General features: G+C 53.5%; 1 protein-coding gene across 4 annotated transcripts; it reads right to left on the bottom strand.

Annotated features, from left to right (window-relative positions):
* Positions 1-5,559: 5,559 nt before the first annotated feature.
* Positions 5,560-17,677, bottom strand: SYNGR4 (synaptogyrin 4). Of its 4 annotated transcripts, none has more exons than XM_016936418.3 (5): positions 17,590-17,677; positions 16,024-16,223; positions 8,190-8,427; positions 6,186-6,325; positions 5,560-5,852 (listed from the first exon to the last, which is right to left on the bottom strand). In XM_016936418.3, the coding sequence occupies exons 2-5, from the start codon at positions 16,114-16,116 to the stop codon at positions 5,619-5,621; spliced, it is 705 nt and encodes a 234-aa protein (XP_016791907.1). In that variant the 5' UTR covers positions 16,117-16,223; positions 17,590-17,677; the 3' UTR covers positions 5,560-5,618. The 4 variants fall into 4 exon arrangements, with proteins under 4 accessions (XP_016791907.1, XP_016791906.1, XP_054529669.1 ...); XM_016936417.3 differs by having other exon boundaries at positions 17,422-17,609; XM_054673694.1 differs by having other exon boundaries at positions 16,024-16,220; positions 17,422-17,609.
* Positions 17,678-17,770: the final 93 nt, after the last annotated feature.

Raw genomic sequence — 17,770 nt, 5'->3', positions numbered from 1 at the left:
TGGGCAGCCCCCGTCCTACCCTCACTTGACATTTTTTGTTGAGGCATTCTGTTTCCTTAAAAAAAGAGAATGGGTCGCTAGCCTTTAAAAACCAGATTTTCACATTTCTGGCTTCTCTTGAAAAAAAAAAAATCCATCAGTCTAACAATGCTGGGTCCTCATTTCTGGGTGGCAACAGATGGCTGGATCTGAATGGATGGGACGCAGCTCTTTTCACCACAGTCCCCAGGACTTGGCTGCAGGCTTGTTACATTTATTATTGGGCTGATGCCGTGTGGTTATTTTTGTTTGTTTGCGAAGTTAAGAGGAAAGTGAAATATTTTCCTTGTCTCTCTCCAGATTGGCCTCACACCTGGCCTATTTTCTTCACTTATGTTACCTGCCTGGCTGTTGTTGGCTTTTGGATTTTTGACGCTTGACTAGGTCAAACTTCCTAGATGTCCTCTAAGACCTTCCTAACTGTCTGCAGCTTCCCTGGAGGCTGGCTCTGGAAGCCTGAGGAGGCAGGGAGCTGGCGTTTCCTGAGCACTTGATATATGCCAGGTACTGTGTGTTACGTAGATGAGCTCCTGCAACCCTCACAGCATCCCTACAGAGGGGGCACTTTGTGGATGAGGAAACAGGTTCAGAGGGGTGAGTGGCAAAGGTGGGCTTTGCACCTGGGCTTCGTGATGCCAGAGCTTGTGTGTTTAACCAACGCTGTGTGGTTTTTCAGCCGGTTTTTTGTTTCTTTCTCTTAAGTCAAGGGACCTTCTGTTTAGATTTGTGCCTGGAAGCCCGATATGGAAAACACAGGAGCGGGGCTGCTCGCTCGCTGGGGTTGACTGGGGAAGGGGGTTGTGTTGCTGCCTGCTCAGCCCAAGGCACCTCTTTTTTTTTTTTTTGGAGACAGGTCTCACTCTCCCAGGCTGGAATGCTGTGGTGCGATCTTCTCTCACTGCAACCTCCGCCTCCTTGGTTCAAGTGATTTTCCTACCTCAGCCTGCAGAATAGCTGGGACTACAGGCGTGTACCATCACACCTGGCTAATTTTTTTTTGTTGTTGAGACAGTCTCCCTCTATTGCCCAGGCTGGAGTGCAGTGGTGCAATCTCACCACACTGCAACCTCCGCCTCCTGGGTTCAAGCAATTCTCCTGCCTCAGCCTCCCAAGTAGCTGGGACTACAGGTGCCTGCCACCACGCCCAGCTAATTTTTGTATTTTAGAGACGGGGTTTTACTATGTTGGCCAGGCTGGTCTTGAACTCCCAGCCTCAGGTGATCCACCTGCCTCAGCCCCCCAAAGTGCTGGGATTACAGGTGTGAGCCACCGCGCCCGGCCTAATTTTTGTATTTTTTGGTAGAGATGGGATTTCACCATGTTGGCCAGGCTGGTCTCAAACACTCCTGACTTCAAGTGATCCTCCTGTCTCAGCCCCGCAAAGTGCTGGGATTACAGGCGTGAGCCACCATGCCCAGCCCCAAGGCATCTCTCTTTTTTTTTTTTTTGACAGAGTCTCGCTCCGTGGTCCAGGCTGGAGTACAGTGGCGCAATCTCAGCTCACTGCAACCTCCGCCTCCTGGGCTCAAGCAATTCTCTGCCTCAGCCTCTCAAGTAGCTGGGATTACAGGCGCCCACCACCACACCGGGCTAATTTTTGTATTTTTAGTAGAGACGGGGTTTCACCATCTTGGCCAGGCTGGTCTTGAACTCCTGCCCTCATGATCCACCTGCCTTGGCCTCCCAAAGTGCTAGGATTACAGGCGTGAGCCACTGTGCCCAGCCTAGTTTTTGTATTTTTTAGAGATGGGGTTTCACCATGTTGGCCAGGCTGGTCTTGAACTCCTGACTTCAGGTGTTCCACCCGCCTTGGCCTCCCAAAGTGCTGGGATTATAGTCGTGAGCCACCGCACCCGGCCGGCATCTCTTTGAATAGTCTGAAAAGCATCCATCTAAATCCGGTTCAATTCTTTAGCTGGGTGCAGTGGCTCACGCCTGTAATCCCAGCACTTTGGGAAGTGGAGGTGAGAGAATTGTTTGGGCTCAGGAGTTCAAGACCAGCCTGGGCAACAGAGTGAGACACGCTCTTTAAAAAAAAAAAAAGGCCAGGCACGGTGGCTTATGCCTGTAATCCCAGCACTTTGGGAGGCCGAGGCTGGCGGATCACGAGTTCAGGAGATCGAGACCATCCTGGGTAACAAGGTGAAACCCCGTCTCTACTATACAATACAAAAATTAGCTGGGTGTGGTGGCATGTGCCTGTAGTCCCAGCTATTCAGGAGGCTGAGGCAGGAGAATCACTTGAACCTGGGAGGCAGAGGTTGCAGTGAGCCGAGACCGAGCCATTGCACTCCAGCCTGGGTGACAGAGTGAGACTCCATCTCAAAAAAAATAAATAAATAAAAAACAAAAAACTAACTGGACATGGTGGCCTGCACCTATAGTCCCAGCTACTCAGGAGGCTGAGGTGGGAAGATTGCTTGAGCCCAGGAAGTTGAGGCTGCAGTGAGCCATGATCACTCTGCTGCACTCCAGCCTGGGCAACAGAGATCCTGTCTTTAAAAAAAAAAAAATCTGTCTAATTATTTAGTTTTATAGCCAATACAACTTGGGCCCAGAGACAGTAAGTGACACACCCATGCTTATCCAGAGGGACGTCTAGTGCTGAGTCCTCTCATTTCCATGTCAGAACACTTCCTGTCTCACTGCACTGCTGCTGTTTTCTCTCTATACCCAGCGGGACCACATAGTTATTTCTACACCTCCAGGTACAGGGCCAGCCACACAGGAAGCCTCCAAAAAAGGACTAATGGAACCCAAATTTGATTCCCCACATCTCATATCCTTTCGTCCGGTTTGTGAACTAGTGCTCTGCAGGCCACGATGGCCCCAGGCAGGTGTGTTTCGTTTGGACTGCCCAACGTTTATTTTGTATTTGTTACCCACCGATTTCACTTTTTTTTTTGAGATGGAGTCTTGCTTTGTCACCCAGGCTGAAGTGCAGTGGCACCACCTCGGATCACTGCAACCTCCACCTCCTGGGTTCAAGCGATGCTCCTGCCTCAGCCTCCTGAGTAGCTGGGACTACACGCGCACGCCACCACACCTGGCTAATTTTTGTATTTTTGTTTTTTTTTTTTTTCTGAGACAGAGTTTCACTCTTGTTGCCCAGGCTGGAGTGCAATGGCACGATCTCGGCTCACCGCAACCTCCGCCTCCCAGATTCAAGTGATTCTCCTGCCTCAGCCTCCCAAGTAGCTGGGACTAGAGGCATGCGCCACCACGCCCAGCTAATTTTATATTTTTTAGTAGTGATGGGGTTTCTCCATGTTGGTCAGGCTGGTCTCGAACTGCCGGCCTCAAGTGATCTGCCTGCCTTGGCCTCCCAAAGTGCTGGGATTACTGGCGTGAGCCACTGCACCCGGCCTAATTTTTGTATTTTTAGCAGAGACGGGGTTTCACCATGTTGGTCAGGCTGGTGTTGAACTCCTGACCTTGTGATCCGCCCACTTGGGCCTCCCAAAGTGCTGGGATTTTAGGTGTGAGTCACCGCACCTGGCCTGATTTCACATTTTAAAACCTGCCACAGAATGGATGTCCAAACTGTCGTAGAAAAACCAGAGTTTCTATAGCTGCACTGTCTGGTAGGGTAGCCAGTGGTTATGTGTGACTGTCAAGCCCCTGAAACCTGGCGAGTCCAAACTGAGGCGTGCTATTGGTGTAAATACACGATGGGTTTCAAAAACTTAGTACCAAAGAGTGGAAAATGCCTCACTAATAATTTTTATATTGATTACATGTTGAAATGATATTTTGGATATATTGACATAAAATATTAAAATTAATTTCACTTGTTTCATTTTACTTTTTTTTTTTTTTTTGAGACAGAGTCTCATTCTGGAGTGCAGTGGCATAATCTTGGCTCACCGCAACCTCCACCTCCTGGTTTCAAGTGATTCTCGTGCCTCTGACTCCCAAGTGGCTGGGATTACAGGCATACCTGGCTAATTTTTGTATTTTTAGTAGAGACGGGGTTTCACCATCTTGGTCAGGCTGGTCTTGAACGTCTGGCCTCCTCAAGTGATCTGCCCGCCTCGGCCTCTCAAAGTGCTGGGATTATAGGCATGAGCCACCGCATCCACCTTGTTTTACTTTTCTTAATGTGGCCACTAGACTATTTTAAACTCCCCTTGGGTGTCACATCAGATTTCAAGTGGACAGCACTGTTCTAGAAACCCCACGCTGGCCAGGCGTGGTGGCTCATGCCTATAATCCCAGCACTTTGGGAGGCCAAGGCAGGAGGACTGCTTGAGCCCAGGAGTTCAAGACCAGCCTGGGCAACATAGTGAGATCCCATCTCTTCAAAAAAATTGAAAAATTAGCTGGGAGTGGTGGCACACACCTGTAGTCCCAGCTACTTTGGGGCTTGAGGCAGGAGGATTGCTTGATGCCAGGAGGTCAAGGCTGTAGAGAGCTATGATTGTACCACTGCACTCCAGTCTGGGCTGCAAAACGAGATGCCATCTCGGAAAAAAAAAAGAAACTCCAGGCCCCGTTACTGAATGTGCGCTGAGTGAAGGCTGCCCCTCCTGGACGTGGCCTTGTTCCCACTATTCCCTTAATAGGCGCTTCACCCACTGGGGTTTCCTGCCTGGCTCCTACAGGTAGGAACGTTTGTGGCCCGTGCCTGAGTCCCCCGCTTACCACTGGGGTTCTCCTGGAATGAAAACTCCTCCTCCCCGAAGATATTCTTTGAAATATTTGAAGACAAGGGTCTCCCTTGAATCTCATTCGCGGACTCAGCACCCCTTTCCTTCACCGACTCCTCACACGCCATGGTTTTTAGTCTTTGGTCACCATGAGGAGTGAAAGGGCTTGGGCTTGAGTGACAGGGCTGGGTCCCCTTGTTGGCCCTTCCTCTTGGTGCTCTCTCCATGGGTGGAAGCATTTTCTCTCTGAACTTTTGTTTCCTCAACTGTAAGAGGAGGCTCCTTGTGCCTCCCTCCCCTGGCCAGTGTGGGGACTCAAGGAGTAGTGACTTGACAGGACGTAGTGTGTAACAGGCCTGAAGAAAGTGCTTCCTGGCCGGGCACGGTGGCTCAGGCCTGTAATCTCAGCACTTTGGGAGGCCGAGGTGGGCGGATCACAAGGTCAGGAGTTTGACACCAGCCTGACCAACATGGTGAAACCCCGTCTGTACTGAAAATACAAAAATTAGCCAGGCGTGGTGGTGGGCATTACAGGTGCGTACCTGTAATGCCAGCTACTAGGGAGGCTGAGGCAGAAGAATTGCTTGAACCTGGAAGGCAGAGGTTGCAGTGAGCCAAGATTGCACCACTGCACTCCAGCCTGGGCGACACAGCGAGACTCTGTCTCAAAAAAAAAAAAAAAAAAAAAGTGCTTCCCTCCTCTCACCACCTCCCATCCGTCACTATCAAGGTGGTGCCCCAATGATGGTTCCAGGAGATGGTATGGAAATGTGACCCAGTGCAGAGACCCCAGCGGTGACCTTGTGGGATTCTTACCCACCCTCACCACTCAAGCAACCAGAGTGGAACAGACATGAGAAGGACTGAGGGCTGTTTTTAGAAACCCTTCTGGAGGGAGGATTCTCTCTTTATTGATTTGGATAAGGATATTTAGTTGTCAGGCATCATAGCGAGCCGGGGGGCCTTTGGAGCGGTCAGACAGGGGGACAGGGCAGAGCTAGCATAACTCAGGCTGTTGGGGCCAGTGGTGGGCATGTTCACAGGGCTGTTGGCAGAGGGCAAGGGGAGGGTGGTCAGCACCATGCTGCCCTCATCCAGGGAGCGCTTGTAAGGGACTGGAGCATCATTTCGGAGGTCCTGGAATGCCAGGTAGGCCTGGAATATCTGTGGGCAGAAAAGCGCATGCTGAAGGCTGACTTGGGCTGGGCAGGTCAGGAGAGGGACTGGGCTGGGGACTGGCCTGGGAAGGAGACAAAAGATACCGGTGTTTGGACTGCTCACTGCCCAGGAGCCCCAGGCCAAAGCACAGGCCCTGATGCTGGGCTGTGGCTGCTCAGAGGAAGCGGCACCTGGAAGGGACCAGTGGAGTCCTGGGGGAGCCCCCCGACCCCTGACCCCCAGGGGAGCTAAGTGAGAGCAGGAATGTTCTAGCCCTTTCAACCCCACCCTGCAGAGGGTGCCCTCCTAGGGAGGGGTGGTGGAGGGGCTTGTCCTCACCCAGACAAGGATGGAGAAGAAGGTGAAGGCGATGGCCGCCTGGGCACTGCTGCTCCCCAGGAGGAACTCTTTGGGCGGCGAATGCTGCCATTGGTTGGCCAGGAAGCAGAAACCCATGAACCAGACAACTGCCCAGAGAACTGTGGCATCACAGGGAGAGAAAAGGGGCAGGGGGAAAGCTCGCTCAGGCAGGGCTGCTGAGGCATGGGAAGGATGGGGCTGGTGGTCTTGCTGCACGAACTTCCACGAGGTATTGAAAAATACTTTTTTTATTAGCTTCTATGTTGACACATCTCCCACAAGTCATTCCCCAGTCCCTCCTAGCCTTCCCTAAAGTGAGCTGCTGGAGTAGAGTTGCGCTGTCTAATACAGGAGCCGCCGGCCTCATGCAGCGGTTTAAATTTCTATTCATTAACACAGGATTTTAGGCTAGGCGAGGTGGCTAACACCTGTAATCCCAGCACTTTGTGAAGCTGAGGCAAGTGGATCACTTGAGGCCAGGTGTTCGAGACCAGCCCGGGCAACATGGCGAAACCCCGTCTCTACTGAAAAAACAAAAATTAGCCCGGCACGGTGGCGGGCACCTGTAGTCCCAGCTACTCAGGAGGCTGAGGCAGGAGAATCGCTTGAACCTGGGAGGCGGAGGTTACAGTGAGCTGATATTGCGCCTCTGCACTCCAGCCTGGGCGACAGAGCGCAACTCTGTCTCCAAAAAAAAAAAAAAAAAAAAAATGTTTCTCAGCTGCACTGGCCACATTTCTTTTTTTGTTGTTGTTGTTATTGAGACAGAGTCTCGCTCTGTTGCCGAGGCTGGGGTGCCATGGCGCAATCTCAGCTCAGTGCAAGCTCTGCCTCCCGGGTTCAAGCGATTCTCCTGCCTCAGCCTCCCGAGTAGCTGGGACTACAGGCACTCGCCTCCCTGCCCAGCTAATTTTTGTATTTTTAGTGGAGACGGGGTTTCGCCATGTTGGCCAGGCTGGTCTCAAACTTCTGGCCTCAAGTTATCCACCTGCCTTGGCCTCCCAAAGTGCTGGGATTCCAGGTGTGAGCCACCGTCCCCGGCCAGCGGCTGCATTTCAAGTGCTTAATAGCCACGGGTGGGCAGCGGCTCCTGCATGAGAAGGCGCAGGGACAGAACATTTCCACCCTCACAGGGAGTTCTCCTGCACAGCACTAGATTCGATGACCTTCTAAGGCTCCCTTGGCCCTAAGTCACTGGGATTGGCCCAGTAGGGAGCAGGAGCGGCAGGGTGGGGAGGAGTTGAGATCAAACAGACTGAGAGGAAGGAGGTCAGGCCCCAAAGAAGGACACACATTTTGTGCTTGCTTATGCCAGGCTCCATCGGGAGTGTTTGGCAGTGGTTAGGAGGCAAGACTTTGGCTGGGCGTGGTGGCTCACGCCTGTAATCCCAGCACTTTGGGAGGCAGAGGTGGGTGGATCACCAGGTCAGGAGATCGAGACCATCCTGGCTAACACACTGAAACCCCGTCTCTACTAAAATACAAAAAATAATTAGCCGGGTGTGGTGGTGTGCGCCTGTAATCCCAGCTACTCAGGAGGCTGAGACAGGAGAATCACTTGAACCCGGGAGGCGGAGGTTGCAGTGAGCCGAGACTGTGCCAGTGCACTCCAGCCTGGCGACAGAGTGAGACTCCATCTCAAAAAAAAAAAAAAAAAGAGAGAGAGATTTTCTGTAAATGAGGGAAGCAAATGCAAAGAAAGCACGGGGCAGAAGGGAGGCTGCTATAATTTGTCTGGGGGTCAGAAGAGGTGACCCTTACCCAGGGTCTGAAGGATAAAAATAATTCCCCAGGAGGAGAGAGCAGGTGCCAGGCACAGTGAGAAGCTCTGGGCCACTTGTGGTCAGATGCCTCCTACTGGGAGGACAGTCAGGGTGGAGGCCGGCTAGGTGGTGAAGGGTTGTGCCCGGGAGGCCCTGGGGAGCCAGGAGGGCTGTGAGCGGGAGGAGGGGCAGCTCTGGGTTGGGGGTCCTGGGGGCTCACCAGCCAGGATGAAGTCCAGGAGCTGGAAGGCTGTCTTGAAGCGGGTGTCGGCAATGCGGGTCTCCTGTGTGTCCAGGACGAGGAAGGCCAGGCAGCTGAGGAAGGCCAGGAAACCGGCTCCCACGGCAAAGCTGCAGGCCACGCTGTTGCTGTTGAGAATGCAGTGGAGCTGCGGAGACTCCATCTTGTTCTGGTAGCCGTCGGTCAGCAGGGAGGAGAAGACGATCAGGGAGAAGACCTGTGGATTTCCAGGGGCCAGAGAAGAGCTCAGTCTCTCCCTGAAGCTGCTCCTCCTTCCTCCCTGGTGCTGTCGGTCTTTCCTTATACCCAGTCACTGGTCCGTCTGGGCCCCTCCCTCTTTGACATTGTCACAGTGTCAGAGCCCTCAGCTTCCTGCCCCTCGTCCCCTCTGCTCCATCCTGGCTCAGGCCTCATCTGCTCTCCTTGGCCCTTGCCCCAGCCTCCTCCCAGCCTCCCCACCTCCAGTCTTCCCCACCTCAGCACATCTCCACCATGGCCCCAGGGGAGTCTTTCCACACCCTGCCCCTCCCTGCCACAGCCCCTCATGGCTCCCCAGTGCCTCAGGACTGAGTCCCAGCCCTGAAGCCTGGCCTTGGAGGCCCTGCAGAGTCTCTGCTTCCCTCACTCTTCCAATTTCATCTCTCCTCACTCACCCCTGCCTCCCCCACACTCTCCTTCTGCCACCAAACCCAGGTACCCATATAAAATGCCTGGCACAGTGCCCGGGACATGGGAAGAGCTGAATCAGTGTTTGCAGTCGTGATTATTCTCTCTGCCTCTCAGCTCTTCCCTCTGGGGTGGTTCTGAGGACTAAATGAGAGGAGGCACTTAGAGCCCTTCCCTCTGCGACTTCTGTCTCTTCCCTCCTGGCCTCACTAATTCCTATTAATTTCTTAGGTTCAATTTGCAAGATAGTCCAAGCATACAGAAAAATACGAAGAGAAACATAAGAAACACCCAGTGTCGCCTGGCCAAACTAACACATATTAACATTTTGCCTTGTTTTTTGGCTTCGGGATTTTGTTTTAGACAAATACTACGACACTGATCTGGTAACCCTGTCCCTCTCGTCTGTTTTTTTTTTTTGGAGACAGAGTCTGGCTGTCACCCAGGCTGGAGTGCAGTGGCGCCATCTCGGCTCACTGCAGGCTCTGGCCCCCGGGGTTCACGCCATTCTCCTGCCTCAGCCTCTCGAGTAGCTGGGACTACAGGCACCCGCCACCATGCCTGGCTAATTTTTTTTTTTGTATTTTTAGTAGAGACGGGGTTTCACCGTGCCAGCCACGATGGTCTCAATCACCTGACCTCGTGATCCGCCCGCCTCGGCCTCCCAAAGTGCTGGGATTACAGGCGTGAGCCACCACGCCCGGCCATGCCTGTCTTCTATGTGTATTTGCTAAAAAAAAAACCACGGAAACACTCTATAAACACTCACCCAGGTCATCCTTACAGCCACCCTAGGACACGGGCACTACTCACAGCCCTGTGTTTCAGATAATGGAACTGGGGCACAGAGAGGATAAGGAGTTGGCCGAATCCAATTAGCTGGCCAGTGGCTGGGCGAGGTGGCTCATGCCCGTAATTCCAGCACTTTGGGAGGTTGAGATGGGAGGATCGTGTCAGGCCAGGAGTTTGAGACTAGCCTGGGCAACAGAGCGAGACCCAGTCTCTACAAAAATATTAAAAACAAAAATAGCTGGGTGTGGTGGTGCATACTTGTAGTCCCAGCTACTTGGGAGGCTGAGGCAGGAGGATCACTTCAGCCCAGGAGGTTGAGGCTGCAGTGAGCCATGATCATGCCACTGCACTCCAGCCAAGGGGAGAGAGCAAGACTCTGTCTCAAAACAAACAAACAAAAGGCCAAGCACAGTGGCTCACATCTGTAATCCCAACACTTGGGAGGCCAAGGTGGGAGGAATCGCTTGAGCTCAGGAGACCAGCCTGGGCAACAGAGTGATACCTAGTATCTACCAAAACTTCTTAAAAAAAAAAAAATTAGCTCAGTGTGGTGGCATGCACCCGTAGTCCCAAGTACGTGGGGGGCTGAGGTAGGAGGATCACTTAAGACCCAGAAGTCAAGACTGCAGTAAGCCCTGATTGTACCACTGCACTCCAGGCTGGGTGACACAGTGAGGCCCTGTCTCAAAAAAAAAAAAAAAAAAAATCAGCTGGTCAGTGTCAGAGCCTGGATTTGAACAGAAGTAGCCTGGCTTCTGAGTCTGCCCTTGACCTCTTGCTCTTCTTCCTCACACTGGACCATGCGCCTTGAGGGCGGGGGCTCCTATCAACGAAATTCGGTGAAAATGTGAAGCCCCAGTGATTTGTCCCAGATGGTCACAATGCAGCAGGGCAGGTCTGTGCCAGACAAAGACGAGCTGGTGTGTAGATGGGGTGGTGGGGAGGAGGCTGGGGCCTGGGGTGGGGGAGAGAGTCAAGGTGGAAGCCAGATTGAGGGCTGGATTTCAGGTGAGTTCTGAACTGGACCTTAAAGAACAAGGAGTTTCTCAGACAGACAAGAGGAGGAAGGGCATTCCCGGCAGGGTGGATGGCATGTGGAAAAGCCAGATGCTGCAGAGCGGGCAGTTTCAGAGATAAGAGAGAAACTCACTGGAGGGTTCTGGTGTGAGATGAGGCTGGAAAAGTGGGTGGGAGCCAGGCTCTAAGAGGCCCGGAACACCAGGGCCAGGAGCCGGACTTGGGGAGCCATGGAAAGCATTCAATATTATGCATGGGAGGATTCTGTGCAGGGGACAGCTGGGGTCAGCCTTGGGGTTAGAGAAGCCCTCTGGGGTCACGTGGCTGATGGATCGGAGGTGGGCAAGACAAGAGGCCAACATACCTGAGAGGAGGCAGGGAGGCCCAGGTGAGAAAGGCTGAGGCCAGAGCCCTGGGGAATTCAGTAATATTTAGCGTGTAAAATAGGACTTGGTGATTGATTGGAAGTGGCAGTGTTGGCGATAGGGGTTGGGGATCGGGGGGGTAGGCTAAGGGAAACAGACTGTTGAAAATCTTCCCTTTGGTCTGGTGTGGTGGCTCATGCCTGTAATCCCAGTGCTTTGGGAGGTTAAGGCGGAAGGATCGTTTGAACCCACGAGGTCCGGACTGCAGTGAGCTGTGATCGCACCACTGCACTCCAGCCTGGGCAACAGAGTGAAACCCTGTCTCAAAAGAGAAGAAAAAGAAAATCTCCCCTTCGTTAGAATTGGAACTCTTCCTGGATAGGCTCCACACAGGACTCTCTCTCTCTTTTTTCTTTTTTTGAGACAGTGTCTCACTGTGTCTTGCAGGCCGGAGTGCAGTGGCGTGATCACGGCTCACTGCAGCCTCGACCTCCTGGGCTCAAGCAATCCTCCCACCTCAGCCTCCTGAGTAGCTGGGACTACAAGTGCGAAATACCATGCCTCACTCATATTTAATTTTTTGTAGAGACGGTATCGCTATGTTGCACAGGTGGGTCTCAAACTCCTGGCCTCAAGCAATCCTCCTGCCTTGGCCTCCCAAAGTGTTGGGATTACAGGCGTGAGCCACCTTGCCGGGCCCCTGCTCTCTATCCCCAGCATCCAGCGCTAGACTGGACTTCAGCAAATGTGTGTTGAAAGAGTGAATGGCTTTGGCTTTGTCTTGACTCTTGCCCTGCCCTTCAGAGTGGAGATGGAGGAGGCAAAGAACGGACCCCTAAACTCCTGAGCTTCTGTCCATCCTCCCTTCTCCTTTGCCTTAATTGCCTTCTGTGAACAACAACAGCAGCAACACCCTGACTCCCTGTTTTTGCCTAGCCCTTCGGCAATAACGAAGGGTATTCACATCCATCATCTCACTTGATCTGCACAGCAACCCTTGGAGGGAGGCTGTAAGATGATTCTCCCTATTTTGGAGCAGAAGAACTGACTATAGAGGGGGTGTGTCTGGCCCTGCTGGTCTGAGGCAGAGCCAGGTCGAGGACGAGAAAGCACATCGATCATTTTTGAGCCCATATTCATTTTACCTGCGTTACCTCCCTGGAACCTCACACCGGCCCCACGTGGTGGAGGTTATTAATTCATTTCTGTTTCACAGGTGATAAATCGAAGCCATTTTGGTGGAGTGGAAAGAGCCAGACGCTTCTGACTGTGCCAGCTGTATGGCCTGGGGCAAATCACTCATCTCTTGGAGCCTCAGTTTCCTGGTCTGTTTCTATGCTATGAAAAGGAGGAATGTGGGGGTAGGGGCTTGGCTCTAGTAGGTGCTCAGGAAAATGGTAATTCTTGTGATTTGCCCAGAGAGGGAAGGCATCCTCTCAAGGTCAGTAAGTGGTGAAAGGGGGATTGGAATCCAGCCCTCCTGACATCTAGGCGGGTGGGCTGTCTGTCCACTGACCCCCGAAACCCTGGGCTGTGACATGAGCCCGGGACACTGGAGATTTGAGGAGCAGGGACTCATCTGGGCTAGAGGGACCCTATCCCTCTGAAGCTTCAGTCCAAACTCCTTCCATGCCCTCCCTGGCCTGTCCCTAGGGAGGGAGCAAAGATTTATCAGTTAAGGCACCAGCTGGCAGGCGGCAGCGAGGACAAGAGCACCAGCTGCCCAGAGACTCCCTACTGAGGAGCCAGGCCAGGGGGGAAGGAGGAGAGGGCGGGGGGGGGTAGGGACGGTGGAAGGAGGCGGCGGGCAAAGTCCGTGACCAGAACGTCTGGCATGGTTGGCGGCTCTTCCTCCTCCTTCCCCGCACCAGTCCACACCAGCTGGGCTTCCGTCTCCTTGCCACCCGCCCTGCCTTCCGAGGCTTTCCAGATAGGCGGGTGGATCCGAGTTGGACTTGCTCACCAGCTGGGTGATGTCCTTGGGCATGCCACTCAACCTCTGTGAGCCTGTTTCCCCTTGGGTTAAACAGGGATCATAATGCCTGTGTCATAGGGTTGTGGTGAGGAGTAGAGAAGCTAACACCAGCGAAAGATCTGTTGCTGGGATGCAGTTTTCAAGATTCCCCTCTTTCCCTGGGGGAGGACAACGGACACAAATCTCAATCATCCTAGGCCCTCTCCTCACACACGAGTAATGATTTGTTTTGATAATAATCACTATTTAAGCCTGGGTGCGGTGGCTCACGCCTGTAATCCCAACACTTTGGAAGGCCGAGGCGGGTGGATCATTTGAGGTCAGGAGTTTAAGACCAGTCTGGCCAACATGGTGAAACCCCATGTCTACTAAAAATACAAAAATTAGCCAGGCATGGTGGTGCACGCTGGTAATCCCAGCTACTCCGGAGGCACAAGAATTGCTTGAACCCAGGAGGTGGAAGTTGCAATGAGCTGAGATTGCACCAACTGTACTCCAGCCTGGGTGACAGAGCAAGGGTCTGTCTCAAAAAAAAAAAAAAAAAAGAAAAAAAAATCACTAAGGAAAGATCACTACTTGCCTGGCCCATGCTAATCAGTTTATAGGCATTAATTTGTTACATTTTCACAATGATTCTTCCTAGGAGTAGATTATTAGGATCCTCTTTTTACAGACGAGAGTATGGAGATGTTCAGAGAAATCACATAGCTTGCTCAGGGTCACACGGACACAGGGTGACCAGGCAAGCCATCAAACCAAAGGGACACTTTTGAGAAAGAAAGGTGCTGCTGCTGGTAATGACATCAGGCCTGGCCCAGGTAAACTGGGCAGTATGCCACTTTGCATGGACAGCACGTGCCTGAGCCAGGATTCCAGGCCTGTTTGTTCCTTCTCCAAGCTCAGGCTCTAGAAGGGGCAGAGAGGAGATACTCTGGATTAGCACTCTGGGGGTGGAGACCCTGGGTCTGAGCCGGGGAACCCCACCTACTCCTAAGACCTCGATCAAGTCTCAACATCTCCCTGGGCCTTAGTTTCCAATTCTGTTAAAGCAGAGTGGTGGAAGCAGCACAGGTTAAAGGTCAGAGCCACAGCGCTAACCCTTCATGTACTGAGATCCAGAGATGAACAGTGATTGGTTCAAGATCACACAGCAAAGTCTGGGCTGAATGAGGATTTGACTCCAGGTGTCCAGATTCTTCAGGAGTGTGGGGATGATGAAATGAACGGTGGCATGGTGCCTGGCACACGGTTACCACCTAACATCTGGCACTTCAGGTCTGCACTCCTTATTCTCTTCCTAGAAGCCCCAGCCCCTGTTCCTCTCCTCCTCCTCCTCCCTCAACTGGGAGGTGGAAAATAAATGGGCTCTGGCATCTCACAGATCTGAGTTTGAATCCTGCCCCTGCCTCTTACTGCATGACCTTAGCCAATGCTGTCTAATAGAACTCTCTGGCATGATGAAAATGTCCCATATCTGCACTAATTTTTTTTTTTTTTTTGAAATGGAGTCTCGCTCTGTCACCCAGGCTGGAGTGCAGTGGTGTGATCTTGGCTCACTGCAAGCTCCACCTCCCGGGTTCACGCCATTCTCCTGCCTCAGCCTCCAGAGTAGCTGGGACGACAGGCGCCTGCCACCACACCCAGCTAATTTTTTTGTATTTTTAGTAGAGATGGGGTTTCACCGTGTTAGCCAGGATGGTCTCGATCTCCTCACCTCATGATCCGCCTGCCTCGGCCTCCCAAAGTGCTGGGATTACAGGTGTGAGCCACCGTGCCCAGCCACAATTTTTTTTTTTTTTTTGAGACAGAGTCTCACTCTGTCACCGAGGCTGCAGTGCAACCTCCGCCACATGGGCTCAAGCCATCCTCGAGCCTCAGCCCCCTAAGTAACTGGGACTACAGGCTTGCGCCACCATGCCTGGATAATTTTTGTATTTTTAGTAGAGATGGTTTTTCGCCATGTTGGCCAGGCTGGTCTCGAACTCCTGACCTCAAATGATCTGCCTGCCTTGGCCTACCAAGGTGCTGGTTTTACAGGCATGAACCACCACACCCAGCCTGTACTGTCTAATATGAGAGTCCCCAGCCACATGTGGCTGTTGAGCACCTAAAATGTGGCCACTGTGAGTGAAGAATGGACTTTTATTTTAATTAGTGCAAAGTGAGGTAGCCACATGTGGCTGTGGCTACCCCACTGGACATCCCAGATTTAAAAAATTTACTTAGGCTGGGCGCGGTGGCTGACACCTATAATCCCAGCACTTTGGGAGGCTGAGGTGGGCGGAACACTTGACGTCAGGAGTTTGAGGCCAGCCTGGCCAACATGGCGAAACCCCGTCTCTACTAAAAATACAAAAATTAGCCAGGCGCAGTGACGCACACCTGTAATCCCAGCTACTTGGGAAGCTGAGGCAGGAGAATCGCTTGAACCCAGGAGGTGGAGTTGCAGTGAGCGGAGATCACGCCACTGCTTTTTGCACTCCAGCCTGGGCAACAGAGCGAAACTGTTTCTTTCTTTTCTTTTTTCTTTTCTTTTTTTTTTTGAGATGGAGTCTGGCTCTGTTGCCCGGGCTGGAGTGCAGTGGTATGATCTCCACTCACTGCAAACTCCACCACCCGGGTTCGAGTGATTCTCCTGCCTCAGCCTCCTCAGTAGCTAGGATTACAGGTGTGTGCCATCATGCCTGGCTAATTAAGATTGTTTCAAAGAAAAAAAATTTACTTAACTTTTCTAACCCCTAGTTTTGTTATTCTCAGAGATAGGACTTGCAGCACCTACTGTGAGGGCTGTTCCTTACTATGAGAGTCCATCAGTGCCTCAATAGCATAGGGCCCATAGTGGGGTGCTCAGGAAAAGGTGGTGTCAGCATTTGCTCCGTTGTCTTGTTTCCCCGTCTGACCCCTTCCTTGTCCTCTCATCTCCCGCACTGTGTCTGGGAGTTGAGAGCTCCTGGCTCCTGTCACCCAGGGGCACAGTCGGGCCATGGGAGGGCCTCACCCCTTCGAAGACCCGCGTGATGGTCTTGGGCCTTCTCAGAAACTGCACGGCTTCGCTGTTGGCCAGCTCCTGGAGGCTTTTGGGGATGTGCATGGCAGCTGTTTTCCTTTGGGGCCACTGGGAGGTGGGAGCCAGGGTGCTGGGCGCTGCCTGCTGGGCACTGCCGTCCGGGGGCTTCAGGCCGGCCCTGGGCTTGGCTGCTGTGGGATGACACAGATGGGGGATGCCAGTCAGGGGCACGGGGTGGAAGGGCTGTTGGGGGCCCCAGGATTGGGGGACATGGGGTGGGGATGGGGGGGTCCCCGGAATGGAGTTGTGTGGGGTGAGGGGACTGCTGAGCCTCTTAGGAGTCAGGGTGTGGGGTGAATGGGCTGTCAGGGGCCCCAGAAGTGGGGGACATAGGATGGGGGTGCAGGTGGGTCCCAGGGAATGGGGTTGTGTGTGCTGAGGGGGCTTCTGTGGGCCCCAGGAGTGGGGGGCATAGGATGGGGGTGCTGGGGGTCCCAGGAATGGGGTTGTGTGGTGAGGGGGCTACTGGGGGTCCCAGAAGTGGGAGGCATAGGATGGGGGTTCTAGGGGGTCCCAGGAAAGGTGTTGTGTGGAGAGGGCTGCTAGGGGTCCCTGAAGTGGGGGACATAGGATGCGGGTGCTGGGGGGGTCCCAGGAATGGGGTTGTGTGTGGTGAGGGAGCTTTCTGGGGGTCCCAGGAGAGGGGGGCATAGGATGGGGATACTAGGGGTCCCAGGAAAGGTGTCGTGTGGGGAGGGCTGCCAGGGGTCACAGAGGTGGAGGTGCAGGGTGAGAGAGTCGCTGAGGGTCCCCTGGGTTGAGGTGTGGGTTAAGGGGGTCTATGGAGGATTCCAGAGAGGTGAGGGCCTGGGGTGAGGGTGATTCTGGGGGTCCCAGGAGTGGGGGACATAAGTGAAGGGGCTGCTTCAGGTTCCAGAAGTCAGGAATGTGGGCTGAGGGGGTTGTTGGGTGAGAGGGCTGTCAGGGATCCCAGAGGTGGAGTGCAGGGGAGGGCTGGGATATTTGGGGACCACGTCTTGTGACCCAGGAGCTGAAGGGCCTGCAGAGGGACTGGGTCCTTCTGTGAGAGGACACAGGTGGGACTTTCTGGGGACTAGGGGGTGCGGCCATTGAGATCAGAGCCCCTGGGAGGTCTGAAACCGAATAATCCCTTTCAGGTTTGGGGGTGACAGCACCCTTCGTGGAGAACCCAGGTATCTCAGGGCATATTTCAGGCTGTCCTTGTCACTTGGGGCTATTTCCCAGAATAAGGGCCTCCCTTTCGAATTCAGCTCCATTTTCACGGAAGTGCACCTCCTCAAGCTGGGAGTCGGGACCTCGGATTTGTGGGGAACCTCAGAATGAGGCCACGCCCCGGCACTGGGCTACCTTCTTAGAATCGCGGTCTCCCCTTTAAGGACCTGGAATGGCAGTGCTGAGGTTTGGGGGTGACGGCACCTGAGAAGGGGCCGCCCCTTCTCTGGAGGGCCAATCTGCGTCACCTGAGGGCCCGCCCTTCCTTTCGCCCCCCCCACCCCTCCTGGTCCCTGGCGCCACCTCAGCCTTCTTTTGGTTCCGCTTTTTCCCGCCTTTTCGCTCCTCCACAGCTGATTGGCTGCGCCCAAGTCCCGCCCCCTCCTTCTTTCCGCCTACTCAGGAGCTGACACGAGCCGGGGCGTGGCCTCGGCGAACGTTTGCCTGCGCGCCGTTGGCGGACTGCGCGCGGGAGCCCTACCCC

The sequence above is a fragment of the Pan troglodytes genome, chromosome 20 (assembly GCF_028858775.2).
Source record: "Pan troglodytes isolate AG18354 chromosome 20, NHGRI_mPanTro3-v2.0_pri, whole genome shotgun sequence".
Lineage (NCBI taxonomy): Eukaryota > Metazoa > Chordata > Mammalia > Primates > Hominidae > Pan > Pan troglodytes.
Note: the sequence above shows the minus strand (reverse complement) of the source record. Positions and strands in the feature narration are given on the sequence as shown.